This window comes from Myripristis murdjan, chromosome 3 (genome assembly GCF_902150065.1).
Source record: "Myripristis murdjan chromosome 3, fMyrMur1.1, whole genome shotgun sequence".
NCBI lineage: Eukaryota > Metazoa > Chordata > Actinopteri > Holocentriformes > Holocentridae > Myripristis > Myripristis murdjan.
Window position 1 is genome coordinate 30909963 of NC_043982.1, and position 25255 is coordinate 30935217.

The following is a 25255-nucleotide window of genomic DNA, read 5'->3' on the forward strand; positions in this document are numbered from 1 at the left end:
GCCGCGCGACACGGTGAGCTGGAGCTGGGGGTGGATGCGTCCCCGGAGTCCGGAGAGCGTGTGTGTGTCCGGGATGGAGGCAGTAAACTGAGGAAAAACATTAGCGGTTTGTCTTTATTGCTTATCAGTGTAGTTGCATTGCAGTAGTATGTTCTGTTTTGCTTTTTTGAACACAGCGGCAGCACGACACTGTGTAGCACCACGGGTTGTTTTTGGGTGGAGCTTACACAGTGTGGCAATACTAGTCTTCAAGTTTAGCTAACATGCTATCGCTAGGTAGCTAGGCAACAGTTCTGGATTCTCATGGCTTCCTTTGTTGTTTCACCACTAGTTTTCTGGCTGCTAGCAACTTGTAACTTGTCCTCGTCCCGCCTGATCGGCCTGGCCTCATGGATCCCGGTGGAAGTGAACTGGACTCCAGCTTGCCTCAGCCTGAGAACCCGTGCCTGATCGTGGAGGACTCCCAGCCGGACAGCGTCGCTCTGGAGGACGACCCCGAGAGCAGCTACCGAGCTCTTCTGTCCCGCCGCCTGTCCAACCTGCAGCCCACCGCCCGCAGCCCGGTTCTGGTAAGCCGACGGTCTACCCATTCCTGCTTTGCCACTTACCCGGAAAATAGCGTTAACCGGAGGGCTAAATAAACCATAGCGCCTTGTTGCTGCTGCTGTGTGACCCACTTTCCCACGGTGTTGTGAATTCAAGTGTGGAGGGTGTGTAGCCAGAAAGTAGGGGAGAAAGCCTGCATGCTATCTGGGTTAATATTGATTTGGTTGCATCAAGAGACAGAATAGATATCAGACTGAGCCTGCTCTGCCTGGCCGAGGTCAGCCATTCCTTTTTCTTGCCCCCTCCTCCCACGAAACCACGAGTTACCTTGGTTTCCTCAACATGTCTGCCCTCCCTGCTTTATCTTACACAGAGCTGGTGCATTTCAAGCTGCAGCACCAGGGGAGTCTAACATTCCTCCTCTTCCTCTTCTTCCTTGTTTTATTGCCGATTTGCAAGTCAGAAGTAGGATTAACAAGAACCTTTACTTAAAGGCAGACTATGTTGCTTTAAAGGGGAGGGCATCCCACCTTGTTATGATGTGTTTAAGAATGATGAATTGCACTCAAGTCTCAAAAGAATATAACTTATAGATGCCTCAGGAGTTCAAGACCATTCACAATTTACCCCATCATAACTCGAGCATTTTGCTCCATTTTCTATGTATTTGTGTACATTTGCCATGAAAACATTAGACTCAAGACAGTGTTAGTTTACTTAAAGATGCAATATTTCCCTCTCCAGTGTAGTGGAGTATAAGTATGAATCCTAACAGAATGGACACATACAAGTGCTGATACCTCAAAACTGTGCAGAAATACAGTACTTGAGTAAATGTACTTAGTTACTTTACACCTCTGAAATAAATCTTATGTAATATATGCATATATTAGCAATGTATGACTTTCCAACAGCATGAGTCATTTAAGTTCGATCAGATTTTCTGTTAAACCTACACTATGCAATTTCAGAACCTGTTCACGATCCTGACAGTAATATGTGCTTTATAGGGGTAGGAATCACTGGGTAACTGACAATACTATCAAAATATTTTACCCATGATAACCATGGTGTCATGATATAGTTGATTCTACAAAATGTTACATGTAAGATAATCAGCTATGATACATCACAATATCTGTTACTGAAGAGGTAAAAACACCCTGGAAAAAGCAAAATAATTTTCCAATAAGGAGGAATCAGTCGTGTTTTTCAGCATTTTAATATGCACAGCAGCTGCAACATGAACATGAGGTACGAGTTCCAGTTAAGATACATGAAGGCAGGAAACAAATAGGCATCATAGCAACTCAAGTATGCATCTATGCAGATGCAGTTGACAACCCAAATGTCAATAGTTTGCACAAGTGTATTGATATATGTTTAGATATTGTGTTACTGGTTTATTGTCCCACCCCAAAGTGCTTTGTGGAGACTGCAAGAAGGGAGAGGCGAGTATTTGCCAAGAGTTTATGAACAAACTCACTGCTCTTGATACCATCTAGTAGTCCTATAGTGCACCTTAATCAATACAAACATAATATATTTTCATTAATGTCAGCATAGCAGGTTGGACTACAGCAAATGACTTAGTAACCAGAAGGCTCTTGAATCAAAGTGAATGTTTTGCTAGTAGCTCTATGACTAAGGTACATTATTATTATGTTTAATAGATGAGGACATCCCTATGCCACCCGCTTGAAAATCTGAGGGTTAACGTTTTTTATATATATATATATATATATATATATATATATATATATATATATATATGTTTTAGCGGGAGAGTAGTAGGTATCAACTTTGGATGCACCAATGCAGTAGGCATGTTGATGGAAACCGATTCTCCCTCCACTTCATTATCTTAAAAGTTTTAAATAATTTAATATATTGTGTAGATTGTAGGATAGTTGTTCCATTAGATTGCTGAAGGGTTTTTTTCCCCCATAGGAACTGATATCCTCCCCACTCGGAAACAGATGCTCTCAGACTGACAGCCAAACTGAGAACTCCCAGAGCAACAGCCAGGCTGGACCAGGTCAGTACTTTGCTATAGATGAAACTAGCCTGCATGTGTGACTCAACTGTCAACCTACTTGAAAGACAAGCTGGGTTGTTTTCTTTCCTTAGGCACTCTGGCGACTGCCAGCCCCAGTTCAGCATTCCAGGAGGAGAGTCAAGTCATAAACATCTGCCCTCCTCCGAATAAGAAAAAGTATGTGATGACCTGGCATTTTTGCTAATTAATGCATCGTATCAGGTATGGATGTGGTGTTCTGACTCTGGCGCGTTGTCTTTTAGGTGTGCATCAGAGGACACTGATATGGATTCTGGTGCTGATTCTACCACTCACTGTGTTGAGTCTGAAAGTAGGAGCTATTTCCACACGTTGTGAAGATTAATGTACATGTTCAGTTTTGAACTTTCAAAAAGAAAAAAAAAATCAGTGTTATATTACAGTGATGTCTGTATTCATGTATTTCAGGTGGAACATCTCAGTTTGGTTTTCTTGAGCTTTCTCAGAGCCAGTGTCTGGTAATAAACAGTCAGGAGGAAGAGGATGTTGTCCCTCAGTCAGACAGCGAGAGGCACACCAAACTAGGTAATAAGGCTTTTATTTATAGATGGTCTGATTTTCTTTTTCATTTTTTTTTTCGCCACATAGGAAGGTCTGCAGTCTCCTCTGGACAGATGAAAAGAACATTAGCACAGCTATGGTGAAAGGATGACTAAGGTTCTCAACATTTATGGGTCTCGCCTGGCAGAGAGACAACCAGTGTGAACAAGCCTGTCAGCATCTTTGAGGAAGCTAGTGACTTACCTGCTCCAGGGGAACCACAAATAACTGCCCATGCACTCTGATGCCTCTGGTAGAAGGCATACATGTATATAATGGTGAAGTCGGCATGTACCATAATTACACTGGATGCTATAGCAACTGGATGCTGACAGTACTTCATTCAGTGTCTGATTAGAGCTTTTGTACTGACATCCAGACCGTGTAGCCTTCAGTGCAAGCTGTCAGCTTCGCTGACAGGGTTAAGAGCAAATCTGATTTATACCTGTTTCTTAATTGCCAGCTGAACAAAACATCAGAACTGGGACGTCAGAGAGTCAGAACAACAAATCAGTGAGGTATAGTTGCATGTCATGTTTTAATTCTACATTCCTTGTAGGTGCCCATGTTTGCCTTGTGCTGTAGCAGTGTTTCTCTTTCTCCCTCCAGATCTGAGGTGAGCTCCAGCAGCTCGTCAGAGCCCAGGTGTCAGACAGGCAGGCAGCTGAGTGTCCAGGCCCTGCTACACTCCCAGGGCTTACATACCTCTGGGGACCAGGACCAGCAGGACTCTGAAATACTGTCCTCACAAGAGGACATGTTCGATGCTGACAAGACAGGTGGGTTGATGTATAGATGCACATGGCACACTCATGTACCTAAGGGTTACAGCTAACAGATAAGTGCTGTCAATCTGGATTTGAAGACTTATTGGCTTTTCCATTTTGTGTATCCATCTAGCAAGGTCATGATCATGTAAATCTTGCTCAAACGCCAGGCCCCTGCCTGTGTGAACTAAACAGACCTACTGTGTCCTGATCAAAATTGTTGGCATAATCCATCCACATATGAACATCTGCAGTTTGCTGCATAATGGCGCTATAGAAATGCAGGGTGCACGGTGACATGTGTCCCATTTAGAGCTAAAACTAATGATCTGCATTGTCCATTGATGTACTATTTTTTGATTAATCATTTAGTATATGAACTGTCAAAAGTAGTGACAAATGGTCATTGGAAGTTAGCGTAGACCAAATTGACGTCTTCAAATTTCTTCCTTATTCTGACCAGGAGCCAAAAAAATAGTAAAAAAAAAAAAAAAAAAGTATTAATTTTAGAATGGCTTAAGCAGAAAAAACTAATACATCTTAGTAAATGTTTTATCAGGAGATTTTTGGCATTTCTACTTGTCTGAAATGATTAAAATGATTAAGGGATTATTGAAATTATAATGACTAATTCTCTGTCAATTGACTAATCCACTAAGCAACTGTGTTTCAGCACTACTTCCAGTCTCTCTCTCTTGATATTTGATTCTTTACCTTTGTCTTGCTCTCAGGTGCTGCTGTGGACAGCACAGTGTCTGAGCCAGATAACCAGGGTCTTCCTACTGCAACACCAGCCCATACCCTGCGACTGCTGCATCTCTCAGGCCAGGGCACTCTGGTGCAAGAGAGCCTATCCCAGTATGTGACAAGAGTACACTTAAACCATGTAATCCCATCCTTTGGCATTGGCATAAAACGATCTGATATTATTATCTTTGTGCTCCCCTTTTTAGGAGCTCTGTTGACTATGTAGCCCCCACACCAGACAACTTCAGCCAGACTCCTTTAATTGTTCCCAGTTCACCAACAGAGCCAGAGAATCAACATGGTAACAACTTAAACATCTTGAATGACTACTGATTTATTTGAACTGATGAAGATAATGTGTGAATGAATAGAGCAAAATTTTTGTCTCCTCAGGTGCTGATGAGCCAATGGACACTTCACTGCCTCCAGATGACCGATCAGGGAAAAAAGAAGAAGAGCCGATGGAGACGGAACCTGTCTCTAAGCCACGCCCATCCGCATCCACTCCTGTGTCTCAGAATTCTCCTGATTTTGTTTTGGAGAGAACTCTGTCTATGCCGTCCCAGCCTGAATTCTCTCATGTATGAACTTTGAGTTACATGCGCTATGATTAAGCTCTCATGACTTGCCCCATGATTTATGCAAATGTCACTTCTTTCTTCTTGTTCTGTCTTCCCAGGATGTGTTTGTCCCGACTCAGAGCCAGGAGGTTGGGAACAGCACCGCAGCTCCACAAGATTCACATAAGAAGAAGCTGACAGCATCCGCGCCATTGCCTCACGAGACACAAACTCCACCTCTGGAGTCAGCACCGTCCACTCTGTCTTTGCAGCTCTCTGTGAACACTGAGAGCTGTAGCGCAGCTCAGCAGACTTCAGAGCACATTGAGGACGACAGTCAGGCCACACAGATAGAGGAGGTGGAAGAGCCGCTCGGTGTCGACACTAATGACTCTGCGAACTCACGCTGCTCTCAGAAAAGTGAGAGCAATGGTGTCCCCTCAGAAACAAAAATGGCTGCTGATTCCAAATCTTCCAAAATTCCTGACTCACCGAAGCACCACAGCGAAAGTGCCAGAACTGAGGAGTCCAGTCCATCACAAAAGTCTGACACAAAGAAACGGACCACAGCAGCTTTGAATGTACAAAATGTGAATGTAAGCGACAGTAACAATGGGAGCAAATCAGCGAGCTCTGTAGACAAAGCATCGCTGTCACAACCAAAGTTTGACACAGTAGACTTGACTGTTAACAGCTGTGTGCAGGAAACTCCCTCAGACACTACAGCCAGTAGTTTGGCCTCACAGTCTGGGTTCTCTCAGACATCTAGTATAGATGTGGTGAAGAGTGTGGAGAGTGCTACAGACTCAAAAAGAGAGGAAACTGTGAAGAGTCAGTCAGTGGAGTCAGCCTTACAGGAATGTGGGACAGCTGGTAACAGGAAAGCAGAGAAAGACATGATGGATGAGGGTGAGCAGGAGGAAGAGGTAGAGGAGGAAGTGGTGATGGAGGAGGGAGAGGAGAGCACAGTGGGAGCTGAGAGCTCAGGTCTGGGTTTGGCTCTCTCCCAGAGCCAGGTGTTATCTCCGGAGCCCATGGAGGAAGAGAGTGGAGAACAGGAAGAGGAGAATGGCTGCATCTTGGTGCTTAAAGAGAGCGAGGCAGCCTCTCAGATCCTTGGAAAAGAGGCATCATCTGAGTCAAAGACGAGTGCTTCCCAGCCAGTCACAAACAAAGTGCCTGTCTCCACCAATGGCCACAGGTCTCAGTCTCAGTCTAAGGAGGACCAGGTAGCTCCTGGCAGGGAGGCACCTGAACCAGAGGGGCTCAAAGACAAGAGCCTCAGTGATAGCTCAGGAGGTAAGATGGGCAGAGGTGAACCTGACATGTTAACAGGGAAAATGAGCCACTAAACCACTGTTGGCATTGGCAATGTCTGTAACATATCTAGGCACATTTTGTTGTTTGTTGGTGTATTTTTTCATCACCCCCCAGTTAACTGGCCAAATTTATGTTGATATTTCCAGTTCAGCTACAATGGAATTTCTTTCCTCAATTTTATTTTCTCAAGACCATGATCACTTGGTATAGAGCACAAACAGGACATACAGTAGTAACAAAATGGTGGCACACAGCATGGCAACAACAAATGCCACTTAAACAGAGGAAGGACAAAATTCAAAAAGGCACCAAGTTTACAATGATAATTTTTGGCTTATGTGATTGTAATAACAAAATTAATTTAAACAATATTTTAAATAATACTTGGACACATACCTGTGCTTGTAATTCATTATGCTTACATTCAAACAAGATATGGTACTCGTCTCCCAAACGATTGTCACTACGAAGGTTACAGATCCTCTGTCCAGTCCCTTATATCTTCCAGTGACCTTGGGAATTCTGGTGTTATTCTAGAGTTATAAATAACCTGACTATACTTTTGGTTTTCATACAAGATATACTTTTCACATGATGTCATACTTTTGAGCTCACTTTACCTCTTTCTAAGCATAAAATATTCCAAAATATTAATGGTAAACCCCAGGTTTCAGTGTCAGTCCGTCAGATCAAGAGCCACCATACAGGGAGAAATCCATGGCAGAACAGCGTATTTTGAGTAAGGGACGCAATTCTTGATTTTTCTTAACTTGGAGACCTCTTGCTCTTAGTATGCTATTACTGGTTTTTTTCTACCATACCTAGATATGGTAGAAAGTGGATATTGTCTGCTATTTAGTGAAGTGTTTTTATGTTTAACAGTGAGGCTAGCCTGCAAAGTTATCGCAAGAGCTGGTGGATGAGATACATCGATCGTGGTCATAAATATTAGAGGAGCTGGTGAGGTTGCATCAGCCGTTTTGTGATATTGTTCAGCGACATTTGACTTCAGCGTAAACAATCCATTGAAATAGCTGTAATCTCTATATCCATTCATGTCTTTCCACTGCAGAAATCCCCTTCCATTTCACACTTCCTAAGGAAGGGGAGGTGATTGGGCCTACTGTCAGTGCCACACCCCCTCTGGTCAACCAGCTGAAGCAGACGCCAAGACACAGCACTCCGATTGGTGGGTTGCAGCTGCAAGGCAACTTTAGTGCTCTCCCTCATTGCCTATCACTTATTACCTTGCCTATTTCTTGGCAAGTCAAACACTGCTATTTTCCTCACACATACTGAGTTGAATTTTAACATTATTTTCTTTCCTGTTGCTCCTGGTTCCCCAGAGATCACTTCTTTTTCGGAAAAGTCAGATGTGGTGGGTGATGTCTCTGCGGATACTGCAATGGCAGCCAGTGACATTGTGTCTGGGGAAAGTGGGGAGGACACGGTTGAAAAAGGAGATGGGAAGCTGAGCCTGCGGATGAAACTAGTGACCCCCGTTGAAGAGAGCAGCTCAGATCGCTTCAGCCTGCAGAGTAGGAACCTTGCAGACATAATTTAGAACAATCATTTGTGTGCTGTATATCCTCCCCACACTTTTTCTGCCCATTTTGAACATCAGGCATGTATTTTCTCAAGAATGACAAGATGGTATCCATGGCGACGTTGCATGCACTTTTGTTCTCATCACTATCTCCGTAATACATTTCTTTCCCTCAGAGCCAGCACTATCAGGCGAGGAAGGATCTGTTGTCAAGGTTACCACTGTTCCCAAGGCTGTTACCAGGTAACTTGCTGCTGTCTCTATGCATATTAGCTGAATTTTAAATGTGAGGGATTTTTTTTTTCTCTGGTATTTGAGCAATTTGTTAAATCAAATGGATTGGATTCATTTTTTACTGTCTGGTAGATAACAGCCAGATGTATTCTAAGTGGATTTTAAATTAGTTTCATGTTCCCACAGCGCAATCATCATGCATAAGTGCTCGAATAGAAACGCATGATGATCACACAGTGATAATACATCATTAAGGATGTTCTTTAGTTCTTTATGGATTTGATGGTGATTTGGCTTGGTGAGAGGGTTCAACAGGTCTTAATCACCAAAAGATTCATTATAACAAAAAAAAGCCTTGTTGGGAATTGTTGTGATGTTATCACTACCTCTGCTTAAACTCAACAATTTTTTTGTAATGTAGATGTGAAAAATGTGTTCAGCTCTATAATGAAGTATACTGTTATGTCCTTGTGTGCATTGGGTTGTCCAGCTTCATCATCAGAGCAGCGTTGTGATGGACACAGATGCATTAATGAACTGGACCATTTTCAAAGAGCCCTGGCATGTAATGACCACAAAAACCTGATTCAGCTGTCAAAATTGCAAAGTTATATAATTAATGGTCCATTTTTCAAACTAAAACATGACAGCTCAGGCCCTGATGTATTTGCATGCCTGTGTGTACCTACAACGCAAGAGACACTTTTAGATGAATGAGTTATTTTACCACCTGGGGGGAATCTATTGGCAGTGGGTCTTTCTGATGCTATGAAAAGATACCACAAGTTTCCTATGCACACCACAAGTGTGTGCATAGGAAACAGTACTGATGTATTGTTTTGTGTCCTTGGCAGTCCGTCAGTGTTCAGTCGTGTCAGGCAGGTTCACAGACAGCTGGAGTCAGAGAGCAACAGCCAGCCAGCTGGCAACACTACACCTGTCAGGTAAATACACACAGCTACAGAACACATGAATACATTGAATGCTGTCTTTTATTAATATGGACAGTATCACCTTCTGATCTGCTGAGGGCTCTCATGTCTGTTTGACCTGGAGAAGTAATAATAGCTCTTCCCTCTTCTAACATATTTTAATAGATAGAAATAGGTCTACTGGGGGATCACTGTGTGTGTGTGAGAGAGAGATCGAGAGAGAGACCTACTTTTTGATTCTGGAGGTGGGATGGATGGCTATTTTTGGCGCCATGTATACCCTCTTGAGACATGAGGAGAGGTTATGTGTGGTTTTGTCCTCCCATTTTGACAAAGCAAGGTCATGTTTTACAAAATGTCTGCTACTGAGCTTTTCAGTTTTCTAGCACTTAGTAAATAGCTAGAGAAGTTCATTTTTTGCTGATCTTAAATAAGAATGCCCTGTTTTCACCTTTTCACTGCAGCTAATGGTTCCAAGTACTAAAGACTGGAAGCACTGGCTAATGTTGAGATTTAAAATGCTCTTCTAACATCCATAGTAGTGGGTAAATCTTTGCGTGTGATTATCCCTTAGTATCACATCTGTATCTTTAAACATCCCTGCAGGGGGGAGCTCTTTGTCACACCACAGAGGTGTTCTCCGACCTCGTCGCTGGGATGCCACAGCCTCCCTAACAGCCAGTCAGAGCCTGCCTCCTGCGCACACCAGGAAGTGTTGGCAACACCTTTGGAGACTGCAAACGAGCCATCTGCCTCTGCTTCTGAGTCTGGAGCTATTGCTGAGGAAAGACAGGAGCCTGGAGCACCGGAGCCGTCCACCCCAAACAGGGCAGTTTCCAGACAAAAGGCAGTTTCCCAGCAAACCAGCTTTGACCACACCATCACCCTCAGTCCACCCAACAAGGTTTTTATATCAGTTACAGCATGCATCTTAATTGTCCAATGGCACAAATGGGAAAAATGAAAGAGATTTGTGCTAGTAGAGATTGTATTTGAATTGCATAAATGCAGTGGTGCATCTAGGGGTTGGCATATGGTGGCAAAGGCCTTTCCACCCCAGCTGCTAGTCCAGTTTTGTGCAATCTAATACAAAAAAATGACAGGCTCATGTTAATTGGAAATTTATAAGACCAAAACTTCTAAAGGCCGGATTATGGTTCTGCGGACACTCGATGCAATGCGCACGCAGTTGCCACGCAAATGGTGTGTGCCCGGTATGCCTCTGCGTTAAACGCTAAGTAATTCTCCAAAATGGAGACCTACGAAGACCCTGTGACAGATGGTCGCTGCTCTTGCTGCTGTTGTGCCGGCAGAGCCATTTTTAAAAGGAGCAGCAGTAGATCCAGAGGGGCGAAATGCCAGAAATGATGTAGTTCGGCAGACCAATCATAGCTCTTGTTGTCTGTGGGGGGCCTGCATGGGGGCTACGTGGGGTCCGTGTAGTTACAATTTTTCGGAGGTGCGCGGCAAGGCTCTGCGGCAGTCGCACAACCCCCGTAAGTTTCGCACAACCCCCATACGTTCCGCGTATGCAGAACCATAATCTTAACCTTAAGTCTGTTTAGTTAAGGCTGCATGGCATTAAGTGTGGCATGCCACAAAAAGTCATATAACTTCCAAACATAGTAGCCTAACACCACGAAAGTTTGATACAAGGTTTGTTGTGGGATAAGAAACCACATATTAAGTTCTCACAGTGTTTGGGCCATGCCCACTTCTGTTTTTTGCACTCTGTCCATAGGGGCCTTGAGGGGTCACCTCTGACTAGACATATAGCTGCCATCATGTTGGTTGACAGATGGCTATGCCCACTTCTGGTTGTGCTCTTTAGTGTAGATTCTGGCCAGAGGTATTAATACAATACAATACAGTACAATCCCTTTATTGTCCCAGTCACATAACCCAAGAAACATTAAAAGCACCATAAAGAGCAACCACACAGGTCATAAGCTAGCAAATGAAATTCCTAAAACTGACCCTACTAACTTTCTGTTACGACTGCCCCATTGGTGGGGGACAGCATGGCCCAATTCAAATTAAGTTCTCTCAAGTTGGAGTGGGCTTCCTGAGACATTTAAAGTATCTGGACACAAAGGACTACCTTGACTTAAATGCAGTCGTCCCATGCAAGGATGCCAAAAGTGGGCTAGCACTCCCCTCTTCTTGTTTAGTCCAGTCATTGTTTTCAATTTCAAATTGTACCATACAAATTCAATTTTGAAGCCATTTATTCAAGAAATCTGTGTAGTTGTAATTGTTTTTTGTTTGTTTCTTTACTTTTGTGGTTCAATATGTGCATGTGTGCTAATTTAACATAATGCCACTACAGTGTCTGCTGGGACTTATCTCTTTCCATTGTTTAATAGTCATGATATCCCTGAATTCAGGTCTTGTTGTTTACATATGTATTAAGACACTTGCCATGGTGATGTTTATTATTCTAACCTGGGTCTCTCTCCATATCTCAGCTCCAGCAGAGGACTGTCTCGCAGCAGACCAGCTTTGATGGCCCAGGACTGCGCTCTCCAGCCAGCAGGGTAAGGGGATCTTGCAGACGTACAGCCTGCAGTTGTGACTGTTGCCCAGTTCTAACACTCTTCCATCACTGATCGACAGGGTGAGCCAGAGTCCCCATCTTTTAGAAGAACTTTTGGCCCATCCCACCGCAGACATGTTCGCACCATCCAAGAAGTGCGGACCACCATCACACGCATCATTACAGATGTGTATTATGAAGATGGAAAAGAGGTGGACCGCAAAGTTACTGAGGTAACCAACAGTAAAGAGCCACACTTAGATTGATGACAATACATACCGTTTATCTCTCCCGTTTCTGGCTTTAGAGCTTTTCTGTCATTGAACTGCCCATAGTTTCACTGTGGCAAAATGGCCATGATGGTGCGTTTCAGTTACTTCTACATATGTAGCCTGGCACAGCCATGCTCACAGATGCTAGCAAAATGCCACTTTCTGTGAAACCCCTCCTTTAAATTTAACAGCATTCTTATTTTTGGTTCTAACTTTTTGGTTTTCCTAGGAGACTGAGGTGCCAGTGGTAGACTGCCAGGTTTTGGATGGCGACATCTCCCCATGCCGCACGGGCAGCTCCATGACCTCTGGTGATCTTGCAGATGTCAGCTCCCTGTCGTCTAAAGCCTCCAGCTTGCAGCACAGCTCTGGAGGAACCAGCAGTAGCACAGGCAATGCCAGACCTGACTTCATCATGCCACCCAGCCGAGGGGCCAGATCTATCAGGTAGTGTCTTGCCCCATTGCCACCTGATAAACATTTTTATGTCATTGTGGTCCAAATCAAGTGTTAATATTTCTTTCACTCTATCAATGAGCCTCTCTGCTTGATCTCTGTCCACTACTTGCATGCCAGTGCCTGTATCACTACTTCACTTTCTTTGACTTTCTAACACTTGAATTTCTTACTGCAACCACTCTGATTTACTGATCCCTGCCTGCATCAGGTACAAGTTGCTCTTAGGCAGTAATCTAGGGTAACTAGACACCCATCCTTCCTAAACAGGCTGCATTGGGTGTCTGTTGAATTTGAAGGTAACCCTAGATCAGTGTCTGTGCAACCTGACCAGCTCCGTTCGTCCCCTCTGTGTGTCTGCAGCCCCAGGAGGGGAGGTGGGCAGCAACAGAGGGGTCACAGGGGTCACAGGGCAGGGTCAGTGGTTACAAAGGAAAGAGGTTACGGCACCCCAGGGTCCCGGGCCTTCATCCCAATGACCACCAGAGGAAGGGCTAGGAGGGGCCGACCCCCATGCCGCTCTTCCCTATCTAGGTGAGTCCTCCCTAGGGCTCACCTTGCACTTAAAGAATGCACAGACAAGGAAGAAAAAGCACAATCCAAGGCAAACTGCTTGAGCCCACACTGTCAGTATAACTCTTTACATTTCCTCCTTTACTAATCTTCTAGTACTTCATGTTTGCACTGATTGTCTGCATTCAATTTTTTGATTTTGTTTCCAAATGGTCTTTGGCTCAAGATAAAAACAAACTGTATGTGTAAATACATACAGTTTAGTTCAGAAATCAGAATCAAAATCAGAAATACTTCCACCCCCCAGGGGAAATTGGGTTGTTAATGGGATATTTATGAATTAACAAATAAATTGGAAGACTAAGGCCTCCCAGGCAGAACAAGCACAGTACTGGACCATGATAGGCCAGCAGCATCAGCTTTCACTAATTCAAATGAGGCAAACCCGCAGCATCTGATTGGAAGGACTTTATCAATTATTTAGTGAAAGGAACCAATTGAGACCCAGTCTAGCTGTGATGGTTTAACTGGAGTTCAACCACTCGAACAAAATCCAGTTGTCTGCAGAAAATGTTTTTGATAAAGAGGAAAATCTTAATCCCTATTGTAGGGCCCTTTTTTAAACCAGTGTCTGATGCTGTTTGCAGTATGAACACACACTCTGTCTCTCTCCAAGGAGAGGTGGTATTGGCGCAGTCCACAGGGCGGGTGTTCACGGCCACCTCCAGTTCTCCTCAGAGGATGAGCCCTATACTCGTTTGTATCCTCGCCGCCTTCCTGACAGCCCCACAGACACCGAGCTACCCAGCCACTCCGACTCCCTCAGGTCATCTCCAGAGGATACGAGCTCAGCCGGAAGCAGTTTTGTTGGACTGCGGGTGGTGGCCAAGTGGTCCTCCAATGGCTATTTCTACTCAGGCCGCATCATCAAGGACGCCGGGGAGGGGAGGTTCCGCCTGCGTTTCGATGATGGCTATGAGTGTGAGGTGGCAGGGAAGGACATCCTGCTGTGTGATCCCATTCCCCTGGAAACAGAGGTCACTGCTCTGCTGGAAGACGAGTACTTCAGCGTAGGTGAGGAGAGGAGGGGCATGCGCTGTAGGTTGAATGTTCTACTGGCAGCATAACTGAGATTGTATGTAATAGGGTTTGATTAATGTATGTTTTTGAATGTCAGCACTGATAGTTTTGTATGAAGTGGCTGATAGCCAATATTTTGTTAGGAATTATAATCTGAAACAACATATAGATTTATCCTGGGACAGTAGAACCCTCCACTGACACCCAGAATAATGACATTCTTTTAGGGACAGCACTTAGCAGCTCTATTAAGTTACTGTGTGCAAAGACAGCACTTAGCAGCTCTATTAAGTTACTGTGTGCAAAATTCTGCTTCCCAATAATGTTTAAATATATTATGGTGTTATCAGCTGATGTTGGGTCTGCGTTTAAAAAGCCCGAATTGTCCTGTACCAGCCCAAGTTTATTTAAAAATAATAATAAAAAACTCTTAGTTGAGGCTCAAACTTCTAACTTTGATGTAAAACTGGTTAAAATGAGTTTCCATTTGTTCCATTTGTAAACACAGCCTCATTGTCTGTGTAAACTGCTCACAGATGAAGACAGAGGAAAACTAGTAGCAAAAAGGGAGATTTTCTGGGTGGAGAGCACTCAGAAGATGAGGGACTTGAGTTGGATTTTGATTTGGCATTCTTCTTTTGGGACACATGAGTAAACCAGCACCTTTTACACTCCAGAAAATTAGCTTTGTTTGCATGTTTGTTATACAGTGTCATGTAGGCACGCTTTCCATGTGTTCTCAGTTGTCTGGCCAGTCCCATCATGGACAGGTTGAAACTGAAATCTGAAATTCCTTTGTCTTCAACCTGGAAGCTCAAGTCATTGTGAAAACAGGGTAACAAAGTCAGAGTCTTTTTTAAAAAGAGGCAGGCAGAATAAGCATTTTCTGATGCACAGGATGCAATTTCCTTTTTTTCTTGTTATTTGCATGGTGTGCTCACAGCACGGCCCAAACATGACTTCTGTGTGTGTGAGTGTGTTTCTGACTCTCAAAAATGTGAATTGGCCTTAATGGATATCTGCCAGCATGGGGAGGGGAAAGTGTCCAATGCTGGTGAGTTCTGTGTCCAGGATGCCTGTAGAGTTTTTGGAGTCTGGTATGCAGTGTTGATTTTTCTGTGTGGACTGTATGGACCTCAGCTAATCTGCACCTGTGTGTTTTAGAGGTGGAAAGAAGAGTTATAGGTGAGCATTTGGTGAAGAAGGTTGAGAGGGCAGCATTCCTTTGCGAGCTTCTGCCATTCCTTTGGTGGAAAAGGTCGCCTCCAGGGCAGCATGATCAAAAAGAAAAGCTGCGCCCCGGTGTATGATTTTTCTCATCCTAGGATGTGATCATACAGTTAAGCTACACTTCACATCTCCGCATACAGAGACTGGAGACTGTTTAGAAGTAAACCTAACAGTGATACATAATTTTAAAAATCTATAATCCTAAAAGCAAATATACTACTATCCCATCACTTGCATTGTTAAAAAAAGGTGGCTAACTATGATGGAGGGTGTGGTTGAAGGCTTGGTTCTTTGTGATGAACACTACTCCCTCTAGTGAATAAACAAAATACTGCACAATGTACAATTTCAGGCAAGGTTACCCCTATAGTGGCTCAGAGTAAGTGGGATGCATTAGGCCTAATATGAATTATTTTACTAAAACAAAATATTCAACGACATTTTTTAATGTCCTAATAGTTCAAGGCTTTTCAACTTACTTCATGTAGCTTTGGTCAGAGATGAACCTCCATCACATCTGCAGTGAACAACACTGACTGATATTTAAATAAATTGCCAATGGCAGGAAACCAAGGTATTGGTGTGGCCCTCGTTTGTAATAAAATTTCAAACCAAGAATATTGATGATCTTCTAACTTTTGCCTCCTTTGTGTGTGTGCGGGTGCGTGCGTGCGTGTGTGTGTGTGTGCGCATGCAGGTGTTGTGAAGGGCCATAAAACCGAGAGCCACGAGCTGTTCTACAGTGTGGAGAGGGAGGGTCAGCGGCAGTGGTACAGCAGGAGCTCGGTCATCCTGTCCCTGGAGCAAGGCAACAAGCTGAGGGAGCAGCACAGCCTGGGGCCCTACGAGCCTGCCACTCCGCTGGCCAAGGCCTCCGACATCAGCCTGGGTAAGATATCTGCAGCGAGCCAGACATCTTTTCTCATGCTATCTTCTAAGAGCATACTTTGGTCAGTCCAACTTACGAACACCAAATACAATTAGTATCCTCTTCTTTTCTGTAGGGGAAAACATTACATTCATAAAATACTTTACTGCTCATAGCAGGGCTGGGCAGTTAATCGAAAAATAATCGAAATCGACATTTAGGGCCCTTAACCAACATAATCCTGCCCATGTCGGTTATTCTGGTTACCACACCACACCACAACACGTCACATCACAAAATGCTCCTGCTGTCAACGTAAACGTTCCTCCTCACTCAGGCTGTACACTGCAGACTTCCAGCAGTTTAAGCAGTGCTGATTAAAAAGAGACACCAAAAGAGCCTCACCGCATCGTTTAGCCCACAGGCAGCACACAGCTTGGCTGCTAAGAACAACAGAGGCTAACTGACGTCATGATGTCATACGTCCGTCGCTCCGTGATTCTGGGTAGTGAATAAGAAAAAGAATAATATAGATATGACAATAATATATAGCCTAGATACTGATGATTAATTATTGTACTACTACTACTACTACTAATAATGACAATGATAATAATAATAATAATCATTAGGGAGCAAAATTCTGAGAAATTAATATAGCCTGCTTACTACGCAGGCATGCTATATTATTATTAGTGCATATATATACTACTCCTAATAATATAGCAATAATATTACTTGAAATAATATTTGTTTAGAAGAGATGCAGCTTTTTGTAGTTTGACATTGCCGTTTTGTTTGCAAAAGATTCAAGCTATAATAATCGGTAATAATCGTTCATTAATCGTAATCGAGGTAAAATGTTCAATTAATCGTGATTTTGATTTCTGCCATAATCACCCAGCCCTAGCTCATAGTGCTTTCGTAGTAATTCACATGAAGCTTAAGCACAAGCTTATTGTTTAGCAGTTAACTTATTAAACTCAGATTTCTTCAGATCTGTTATACTGAGTTCACTTGTATAAAATATTATTTTCCCCTGAAGCATGCAGTGCAACATTTTTTGTGACACGGTTTTGTTTATCTTTATATTCATTTTTCTTTATTTTTATTTCTTTCTTTGTGCTTAATGCTGCTTAAATTTTGCTGAATTTTAATTTTCCAGAACAGTTGCTTCACCCAGGCAACCTAATTTCTTTCATGACACTTTCATAACCAACAAAACTCAAGCATCAGAAAAGCAGCCTATGAAGCTGATTATACACTCTGTGGCCACCTTATTATGTCCACCTGTACAGTCTAATGCAGTTCAGTACAGTAGCTCTGCCATAAATTCTACTTTTTAAGAAAGTTTTTAATGTTCAGTTTTTGTTGACATTGTGAAGAATGTGTACATTTAATTGTTGTTTCTGATTTGTTGTCCTCCCTATTTATATACATGAGGGGGACAGAATATTAGAAACACCTCTCAATAAAATGCAGTCCAGTACAACAGCAGCATTAACTGTGAGCTCAAATTGCAAACATAGAATTGAATGAACACCTCTGTTACTGTGACAAAAAGAAATCCTGAGCATTATAGGCATCCGAAAAGTAAACTTTACGGCAGAACAGTCGTATTGGCCAGTATTGGATTGTGCAGGTATACCTAATAAAGTGGCCACTGAGTGTACGTATTAAATATTTTGATGTGGCATATACCAGTTTAAAATTTGCTTCAAATTTTACAAATCCCATTATTTCATGAATTCAAGAATACTAGATTTTTTTCTGACAATTTTTGTTTAAACCTGTCAATCAGACTGTCAGCCTCAAACCTGTCAGTCAAACTGTCCAGAGCCATGACATCTTTCTCCTTGGATTTTCTGTGGGTGGCGGCCTTTTCTTTGATTGCCATGGGGGCTACTGCTGCTCATGCTGACTATATAGTTTATACGGCCACATGACCAGGGTTATGTTATTTTGATCACAGTTAAAATATGACACTGGAATATTCTCCACAGATAACCTGGTGGAAGGGAAGAGGAGGCGCAGGGGAGGCCCTGAGGGTCAGGTGACTCCTAACCGCAGTTCGTCCAGCAGCCCCCGCACCCCCGGCCCGTCTGGGAAGAGGAAGCTGATGAGCTCTGTGGAGAGGACTCCAGCCAAAAGAGGCCGCAGAGGCCCAGGTGCCAGAGCTGGTACGGACCCCCGCTCTCCTAAACCATGACTGCAGCTAAACACATGTTCTTTTGTTTGTTTGTTTTTTGTTTCTTTTTGTAATTCCAGTATTGCAAGATTTTTAAAGTGCAGCCCTCTCATGATTTTTAATTCTTAAACCGCTAATCAGTTCAAGGTTTCTTTCACCCATGATTTCCTTTTTTGTCTTCATCCTGATCACATTCTTTGTAAACTGAGTCACAGTTTGATTATAGCCATCAAAAAAGATTTTAACCATAATGCGACTATGGTGTCAGTGCACATGGTTTTAAACTATTTAAGAGATTTCAATCAATTTTAAGTTTGTTTGTCAGTATGTGTTACATTGGTTACAGTTTATGGAAGTGTATTGATTTTATTTTTTTTTTATTATTATTTATTTATTTTTTTTATTTTTGTAGGAGAAGAGAGTAAAGTACTGTACTCATTCTGTACAATACCAATCTATTCATTGGACCGTGATGTTTCAGCTAAGATGGCCTTAATGAAGGCTGTGCTGGCTGAAACATCAGAGTGAGTGTCGCACCTCCTCTGTAATGTTTTTAAATCAGCACCTTGACTCTAGTTGTATGAGCATGACTTAGTGTATCTCTGTGATGTTTTTAATAGGCACGATTTATAGAAACCTCAATAATTATGTGTTTTTTGATATTTTTATAAGACTGGAGTTGTTGCTTCAATCAATGATTGTCAGATTTCATATTTTATTCTTGTATGATGTGAAATCAGTAATATGTGATTTTGCATTGAGCATGACTAAGACATATTTGACCTCCAAATCGCCTGTGTCCGTCCTCTACTGCTGTTTTCATCCCCTGCCGAGCCTGACTTGGTAATTAATCTGCTGCCAGTGTTATCTTGGTGTTGGGCCACTGGTAGAGGGGAGATGAGAAAGGTGTATTCCTCTTAAACTCACTGGTGTTACTAGCTGTGAATAGTGTCTTGATACTTGTTAATACTTGATTTCAGTTTCAATTTATTTATTTGAAAAGTGACAATGTACATAAATCAATGTTCAAAGAAAGGTAAATGTACCCAAGTTAGCCAAAAGGCTAGTTTCCATTCCTTTGCTAGGCATCCTAGAATAATACTTAATGTCCCAGCTTTCTGTTTTTCAGATTCCTACAGTTGCCACCTTCTCTGCTTTAACATGTCGCTGTGTTCCTGTTCATATCCTCAGCTCAGCGTGTTGGTGTCTGTAACACGTCTGGCAGTGGCACAGACCTTCCCGGCCAGTCTTGTGACTTGGCACAGACCCATGGCCCGCTGCCCCAGAACACATCTCTCTTCATGGGCTTTGCCTTCATGCTGACTGCTTCATCTGAGAGCGATCGACTGACCAACACGCTAGCCAGCGATGATGATGAAGGTTTATGCTTTGACCTCACAACACAACTTTGAACTTTGAACATTTCACTATGCAGCAGCTGCTGCATGCCAAAACAGTTGTAGCTTCCCTTCTCAGCATTTTTTAATGATTGTAGGACTCATAATTATTCTTTCCCCAACAGAATATGTGCAGACAGCTCCATACAACAAAGGCTACACTGAGTCCCAGCTGCAGGCAGGTGGAGGCTTCATCTTGCTCGACTTCAATGAGGAACAGGTAAGTGCACTATGAAACTACTTCACATAATGGATGGGGCTTTAATTGCATCAACAAAAGAGAGAACCAGACAAACAACACTCCTTGGCTATTGTGTGAGATTTGGTCACTGTTTAAGCTTCATGGATAGTGGGAAGTTTTGCAGTACTCATCTGTAGAGATAAATCTTAAGCTCCCTGAACAATGCAATCATCCCTCTCTGACTGACTCCCTCCTCAGTGCAAGGCAGCATACCAGAGCCTGCTTATTGCGGACCAGCACTGCCGTACCACGAAGTACTTGCTGTGTGTAGCCAGTGGTGTGCCATGCGTCTCTCACATATGGGTACGAGACTGCTGCAAAGAGAACAAGCTGCTCAACTACAGGAACTACCTGCTGCCCGCTGGCATCGGCCCAGACGACAGCATAGTGGAATGGTGAGATGAGGCTCAACGTGATGTTTCCTCTCATGCTTGGGGTTCAATGTGATGGATGTGGGAGGTGACATCAAGTACTGTTGATAAGTGGGGTTGCTGCAGTAGGGTTGTATCAGGGTCAGAAATTAATGGGAGTTCAGATTACATATGTCCTTGTAAGATGATACAATGCTTGTAAAATTGCATATGGGGGCATAAAAAAGCTCAGGATAATTAGGAGTACCCTTTATTGCATTTCACCCTGTGTACTTCTGAATGCAGCTACTGTGTCCAATGGGACCGCTGTAGATAATTATGGAACGTTTAGGACCAGCTGTTTCCATGGTGTTCTGAGAAAGATAAATAAAGTGTCACACTAGTAAACCTTTGCATCAACAAAAATAAAATGGAATATGGTTCACAAAAAAAAAAAAAAAAAATCAATCAAGAAAGGGAAATGATAATATCTTCTGAATGGCCTGCCACTAGTTTTCTGCAGTGGGACAGAAATGTATAATATGTGGTATGTTTGTACATAAAGCAAATCATGCTGGTGCAAATTGTTTGTCAGCATACCAGACAAATACTATTCTCATAAAAAAAATGCCCCAAAAAAAGAAACAAAACGCGATAGAAGTCAGATTAATTTCTACTGCAGTGTAGTTACTTCTTGTTTTTTTTTTTCCTCTCCCCAATCAGGCACCCTCGTTGCAGCCCATTCAAGTCCTTGCGGGTGCTGCTGGTGTTTGAGGAACCGGTGGAGCTGTGGGCTCAGCTCCTCACCTTGAGTGGCGCCTCCACTGTCAGGCAGTTCCAGTCAGACAAAGATAGTTCTGGTACAGACATCATGCCCCTCAAAATACTTTGCACTAGGCATGCACAGATTTTTATGCCAACAATTTCCAAATCTTTTGGCTCAAATCTCTCCTGTAGTGAAAATAAAATATTATTATGGCTATTTATATTGCAGTGGTCCAGTGGCAGATGTAGACATAAAATACAGTGCTTTTCAAAATGTACACATTTACTGGAGCATCAAGCATTTAGGCATAATTAAAGTATCATCTTATTGGCAGAAAATTTCATTTGATACTGATATTTCACTTTAAAGCCCTTATCAGCTGATACTGATTGCATGCAGATATACAGTATATTGTGCATCCTTACTTTGCCCTAAAAGGATATTATGTTTACAAGTAGCTGACAGTCTTTTTTTTTTTTTACTGTCCATTTGCAGACATCCCTGCAGGCAAGTTTGACGTTGTGGTGACAGACAACGCCTGCCCACCGTTGGTCCAGAAGAGTGTGACATCACAGAAAGTCCCACTGGTGTCTCCTGAGTGGCTGATCCAGAGTCTGATCTCTGGGGAATGTTTGGGTTACCATAGCAAGCCTCAGTATCACCATGACTACCGCTCATCATAATCTGACTCCACGTGTTAATTAAACGGCCTTCAACCATGTTAAATGTCCAGTATTAGTTATGTTGCATGCCTTTGTTGTATATAATTTTAACCAGTTTGTTTTTATGAAATAATAAACTGTGACAGTTGTTTCATTTTAATGGTTTTAATTTTATTTGCACTGTAGAAAAGAATGGTACACACATTGGGGTTGCAGTATTTACAATTTATACAAAAAGTTGTTCTATAGTTGAGGATAATTTTACCAGGCATAACATATGTATTTTGGCCACAACAAAAGCCAAGGATGAGATTGACAGGAGTTGTGCACAAGTCATGTCTTCTGTCCAGTGTGAGAGTTCAGGGTAGGCAGGCCTTGTTCCAAATGTTAATCCAAATCTCCCACTCAGAAGCTGAAACGATAGCAATTTCATGTTTCTGTGACCCCACTGAATAATTTTACGTTGATTAAATGCTCAAAAGGTCCAAATGAGTGTTGGCACACTCCAGGTCTGCCAAGGTTCCTTAACAAAACTTCATGACAATGGCAAAAAAAACAAACATTGTATATAATAGTGTGCCATATTAACAGTGTGGCTGGCTGGGGGCACGAGTGGAAAGGTGATAGCGTCTCCAAAATTGACAGGTTTTATTCTTGAGACAACATAAATGTCACCAAATTTCATGGCAATCCAGCCAATGCATTCTGAGAGAGGCTGCTGTGGACTGAACTTCTGACCAACCACCTGATACGGTGATGTGCTGGCCCCTACTTCCCAGTGAGGGAAAAACTTTAAAACGTTACTTTATATGTATGAACTTCTCTGGTGCATAGCTGCTGTTTGTTGCTTGGTCTAAAATGGGGCTGCAATGGGAACAGTTACAAAGCAATGTGATTTTGAGGCCAACACTACTGTCTAGCATCTTCTGTGAATACAAATGTAAATGCAAAACAGGCTCAGCTTTTCAAACAGACCTGTTTTCAGATTAACTTTTGAAAACAAACACCATGTTAGTTTTGTGGTTGCTAATTTGACTGCTGTATTAATGGCAAACTCTTCAGCTGATACTGTTTGCTGTACATAGCCAAAAAGAACCTGGGCTATATGACACTTAAAGCACTGGCCCAACATTTTACATGATGTGTCGTTGGCAGTGTATTTTAACCAGCTTGGAGTATCAGACGGGTAAAAATTTCTACACCAAGACAGGTTGGTGTCACAAGTTGCCTTCTGCAGAAGTTAAGTAAATTTAAAATTCAAAGAATAAATAGTCATTTGGCCCCAGGATCAACTTATGTAGCAAATTTGAGAGTTGAAGGGCTAAAAAAAATCATCTTTTACCCTGGTCTGTGTTAAGTGTCACATCATGATATCATAAACACTGATTTAACCATGTTTGTATAAAAACAGCTATTTGTGTTTTCTGTGTCCTACCTGCCCAGAGTGCCTCCAGACTGGGTGTAATACTTGTTGTAGTCCAGTCTGAGCAGAAGCTGGGCCAGATCAGAGTTGATCTGGTGGTTGCGCACACTTGAAAGGATCTTGAATAGCAAGAAGGACTGGCGACTGAAGCCCTGAAAGTAGACACAAATTTGACAAATCATTTCTGACACTACCCCAAATTCATGGAACATCAGGACTTGGCTACAAGCTGGGCCTGATAAGCGACTGCACCTTGACCAGGATGTCCAGCTGAGCAGTTCCCCGCTCATCCAGCGGCGCCACATTCTGACTGACCAGTGAGCAGAAGTTATGACACAGCTCCAGGATCTCATTTAGACAGTGGAATACCTGAGGAGTGGTGGATTCATAGAAATCAGTTTATACGCTCCTATGGAGTGGCCAAAGAACAAATCTGGCTCAATCCGGAATCAGAGTCAGTTTTATTGGCCAAATAAATTGGTACTTGAAACAACTTTAACTTATGGTACAATTTAACTTGATGGTTTTCTCTTGTACATCAAATTAAACAAACAAAACAAATTATTAAAAACATGGTATTTCCATTTTTTAAAGAATTTAGAGAGTATGCATCTTTTTTAGGGAGCACATGTATTGTATAATATTTTAAATATGAATCTAAAAAATAGGTTTCTGATCTTTACAACTTGCATATGACTCCCTATTGGAATCTGACCGCACTAATGGGAGACTATGGATGTTGGTAATGGAGACAAAAAGTACTATCTTATTGTAAAATAATGTAAATATGTCTTGAGAATGTTGCACCGGGTTCCAGAGTATAAGTGTATAAATATTTAAGTATACAACCAGAACAAAGCTGAGTGTTAGACAATACTGCGGGTGCAGATGCTGGATACAGTGGTAGAGAACCACTGTAAATGTTAGTTGCTGACCGGCTTCAGGAGAATGAAGGACTGGGCCAGCAGGTTGCTGAGGAAATGGTCGTGGGCCAATCTGATGCTCTCAAAGTCTCTGGTGGAGTTGATCTGCTGAAGCAGCTGAGAGAACTGAGACTCCAGCACGTCCACCTGAGGACAGGCACAAATAGGAAAACACGGTAAGTCTGGTTAGACGTTCAGCTGCAAGCAATGTGTTGCCTGAAGCCCTTTGAGATGAAACAACTTGGGCTTGAAACCCTTGTCTTACACTGTTAGAAGAATTCCAAGAGATATTTTGGAATGAAATGGCTTTTGCTAACTTTTGCAGAGAAGGGGTGTGAACCTGCTGCATCCAAGACTTGCAGGTGCAGAGACCACTAACAGCAGCAAGAAACCGAGTTTTTCCGGTTGAGAAAAAGTGAAAGTGGCCCCCCTTGCTCAACACACAACATACTGTGCCTTGTGGCTGCACTGCATCCTGGTCTATTTTCTGCTACTGTGGGTGAGAAAATAAGATTCCCTACCTGTTCTGCAACATATTTCTCCGTGTATGATTCTTGAAGATTGGTGCAAGATGGTGGCACTAGACAGCTCTCTCTTTGATTGGGAGGGACTGATACATAGCTGAAACCTTTTCTGCCATCAAACTGTAGCTGTACTGGTAATATCTCAGTATGACTTCATGTTGTCTACATTTGGACAGTTATCAGATGGAATTAAAAAAAAGATTTACAAAGAACAAGAAGGACCCAGAAAGAAAAAAGGGATTTTTTTTCACAAACACAACAGTTCTTTGTGCAACACCGTGTGTGGTGCACTCCAATTCACTGCATGTTTACCTGCAAGTAGTACTGCAGGTTGTCGACCAAGAAAGCCATGTGGTTGCGTAGCCTCCATTTGACTGCATCTGTCTGGCTGGACTTGAGGTGCTTCCTCTGCATCTGCAGCGCCCAGCAGTGCTGCAGCTCCGACTGCACCCGCCGCACACTCAGCAGGTACCTGAACACAACATTGTACCTGGACACAGAGCAGGAGAAGAGGACACAAGTCAGCTGTGCTTAGGTGAACATAACAAAACAAGTGA

General features: G+C 42.7%; 2 protein-coding genes across 5 annotated transcripts in view; one reads left to right on the forward strand and one right to left on the reverse strand.

The window, feature by feature from the left end:
- Window positions 1–21988, forward strand: tp53bp1 (tumor protein p53 binding protein, 1). Of its 4 annotated transcripts, none has more exons than XM_030047669.1 (29): window positions 1–106; window positions 332–569; window positions 2497–2584; window positions 2677–2761; window positions 2848–2915; window positions 3032–3148; window positions 3627–3681; window positions 3773–3942; window positions 4662–4788; window positions 4884–4978; window positions 5071–5258; window positions 5357–6536; window positions 7630–7746; window positions 7904–8095; window positions 8280–8346; window positions 9192–9281; window positions 9876–10173; window positions 11738–11806; window positions 11886–12038; window positions 12307–12524; window positions 12897–13067; window positions 13723–14120; window positions 16054–16245; window positions 18228–18404; window positions 19604–19792; window positions 19935–20029; window positions 20249–20445; window positions 21124–21260; window positions 21662–21988. In XM_030047669.1, the coding sequence occupies exons 2-29, from the start codon at window positions 390–392 to the stop codon at window positions 21847–21849; spliced, it is 5301 nt and encodes a 1766-aa protein (XP_029903529.1). In that variant the 5' UTR covers window positions 1–106; window positions 332–389; the 3' UTR covers window positions 21850–21988. The 4 variants fall into 4 exon arrangements, with proteins under 4 accessions (XP_029903529.1, XP_029903538.1, XP_029903548.1 ...); XM_030047678.1 differs by having other exon boundaries at window positions 13726–14120; XM_030047688.1 differs by lacking the exon at window positions 12897–13067.
- tubgcp4 (tubulin gamma complex component 4) overlaps window positions 21978–25255 on the reverse strand; it is an 8873-nt gene continuing 5595 nt past the window's right edge. Inside the window, exons 14-18 of the mRNA XM_030047824.1 lie at window positions 25011–25188; window positions 24187–24321; window positions 23504–23620; window positions 23264–23403; window positions 21978–22240 (exon numbers count right to left, since the gene is read on the reverse strand). Of these exons, the coding sequence (XP_029903684.1) occupies window positions 22234–22240; window positions 23264–23403; window positions 23504–23620; window positions 24187–24321; window positions 25011–25188 (577 nt within the window). The 3' untranslated portion in view covers window positions 21978–22233. The remainder of the gene's footprint in view (window positions 22241–23263; window positions 23404–23503; window positions 23621–24186; window positions 24322–25010; window positions 25189–25255) is intronic.

Excerpts from the sequence above, each read along its gene's own strand:
- tp53bp1 (XM_030047669.1), top strand. The coding sequence starts at position 390 with ATGGATCCCGGTGGAAGTGAACTGGACTCCAGCTTGCCTCAGCCTGAG. Across the intron at positions 12,525-12,896 it reads CGAGGGGCCAGATCTATCAG|CCCCAGGAGGGGAGGTGGGC; the intron begins GTAGTGTCTTGC and ends GTGTGTCTGCAG. Across the intron at positions 14,121-16,053 it reads AGACGAGTACTTCAGCGTAG|GTGTTGTGAAGGGCCATAAA; the intron begins GTGAGGAGAGGA and ends GTGCGCATGCAG.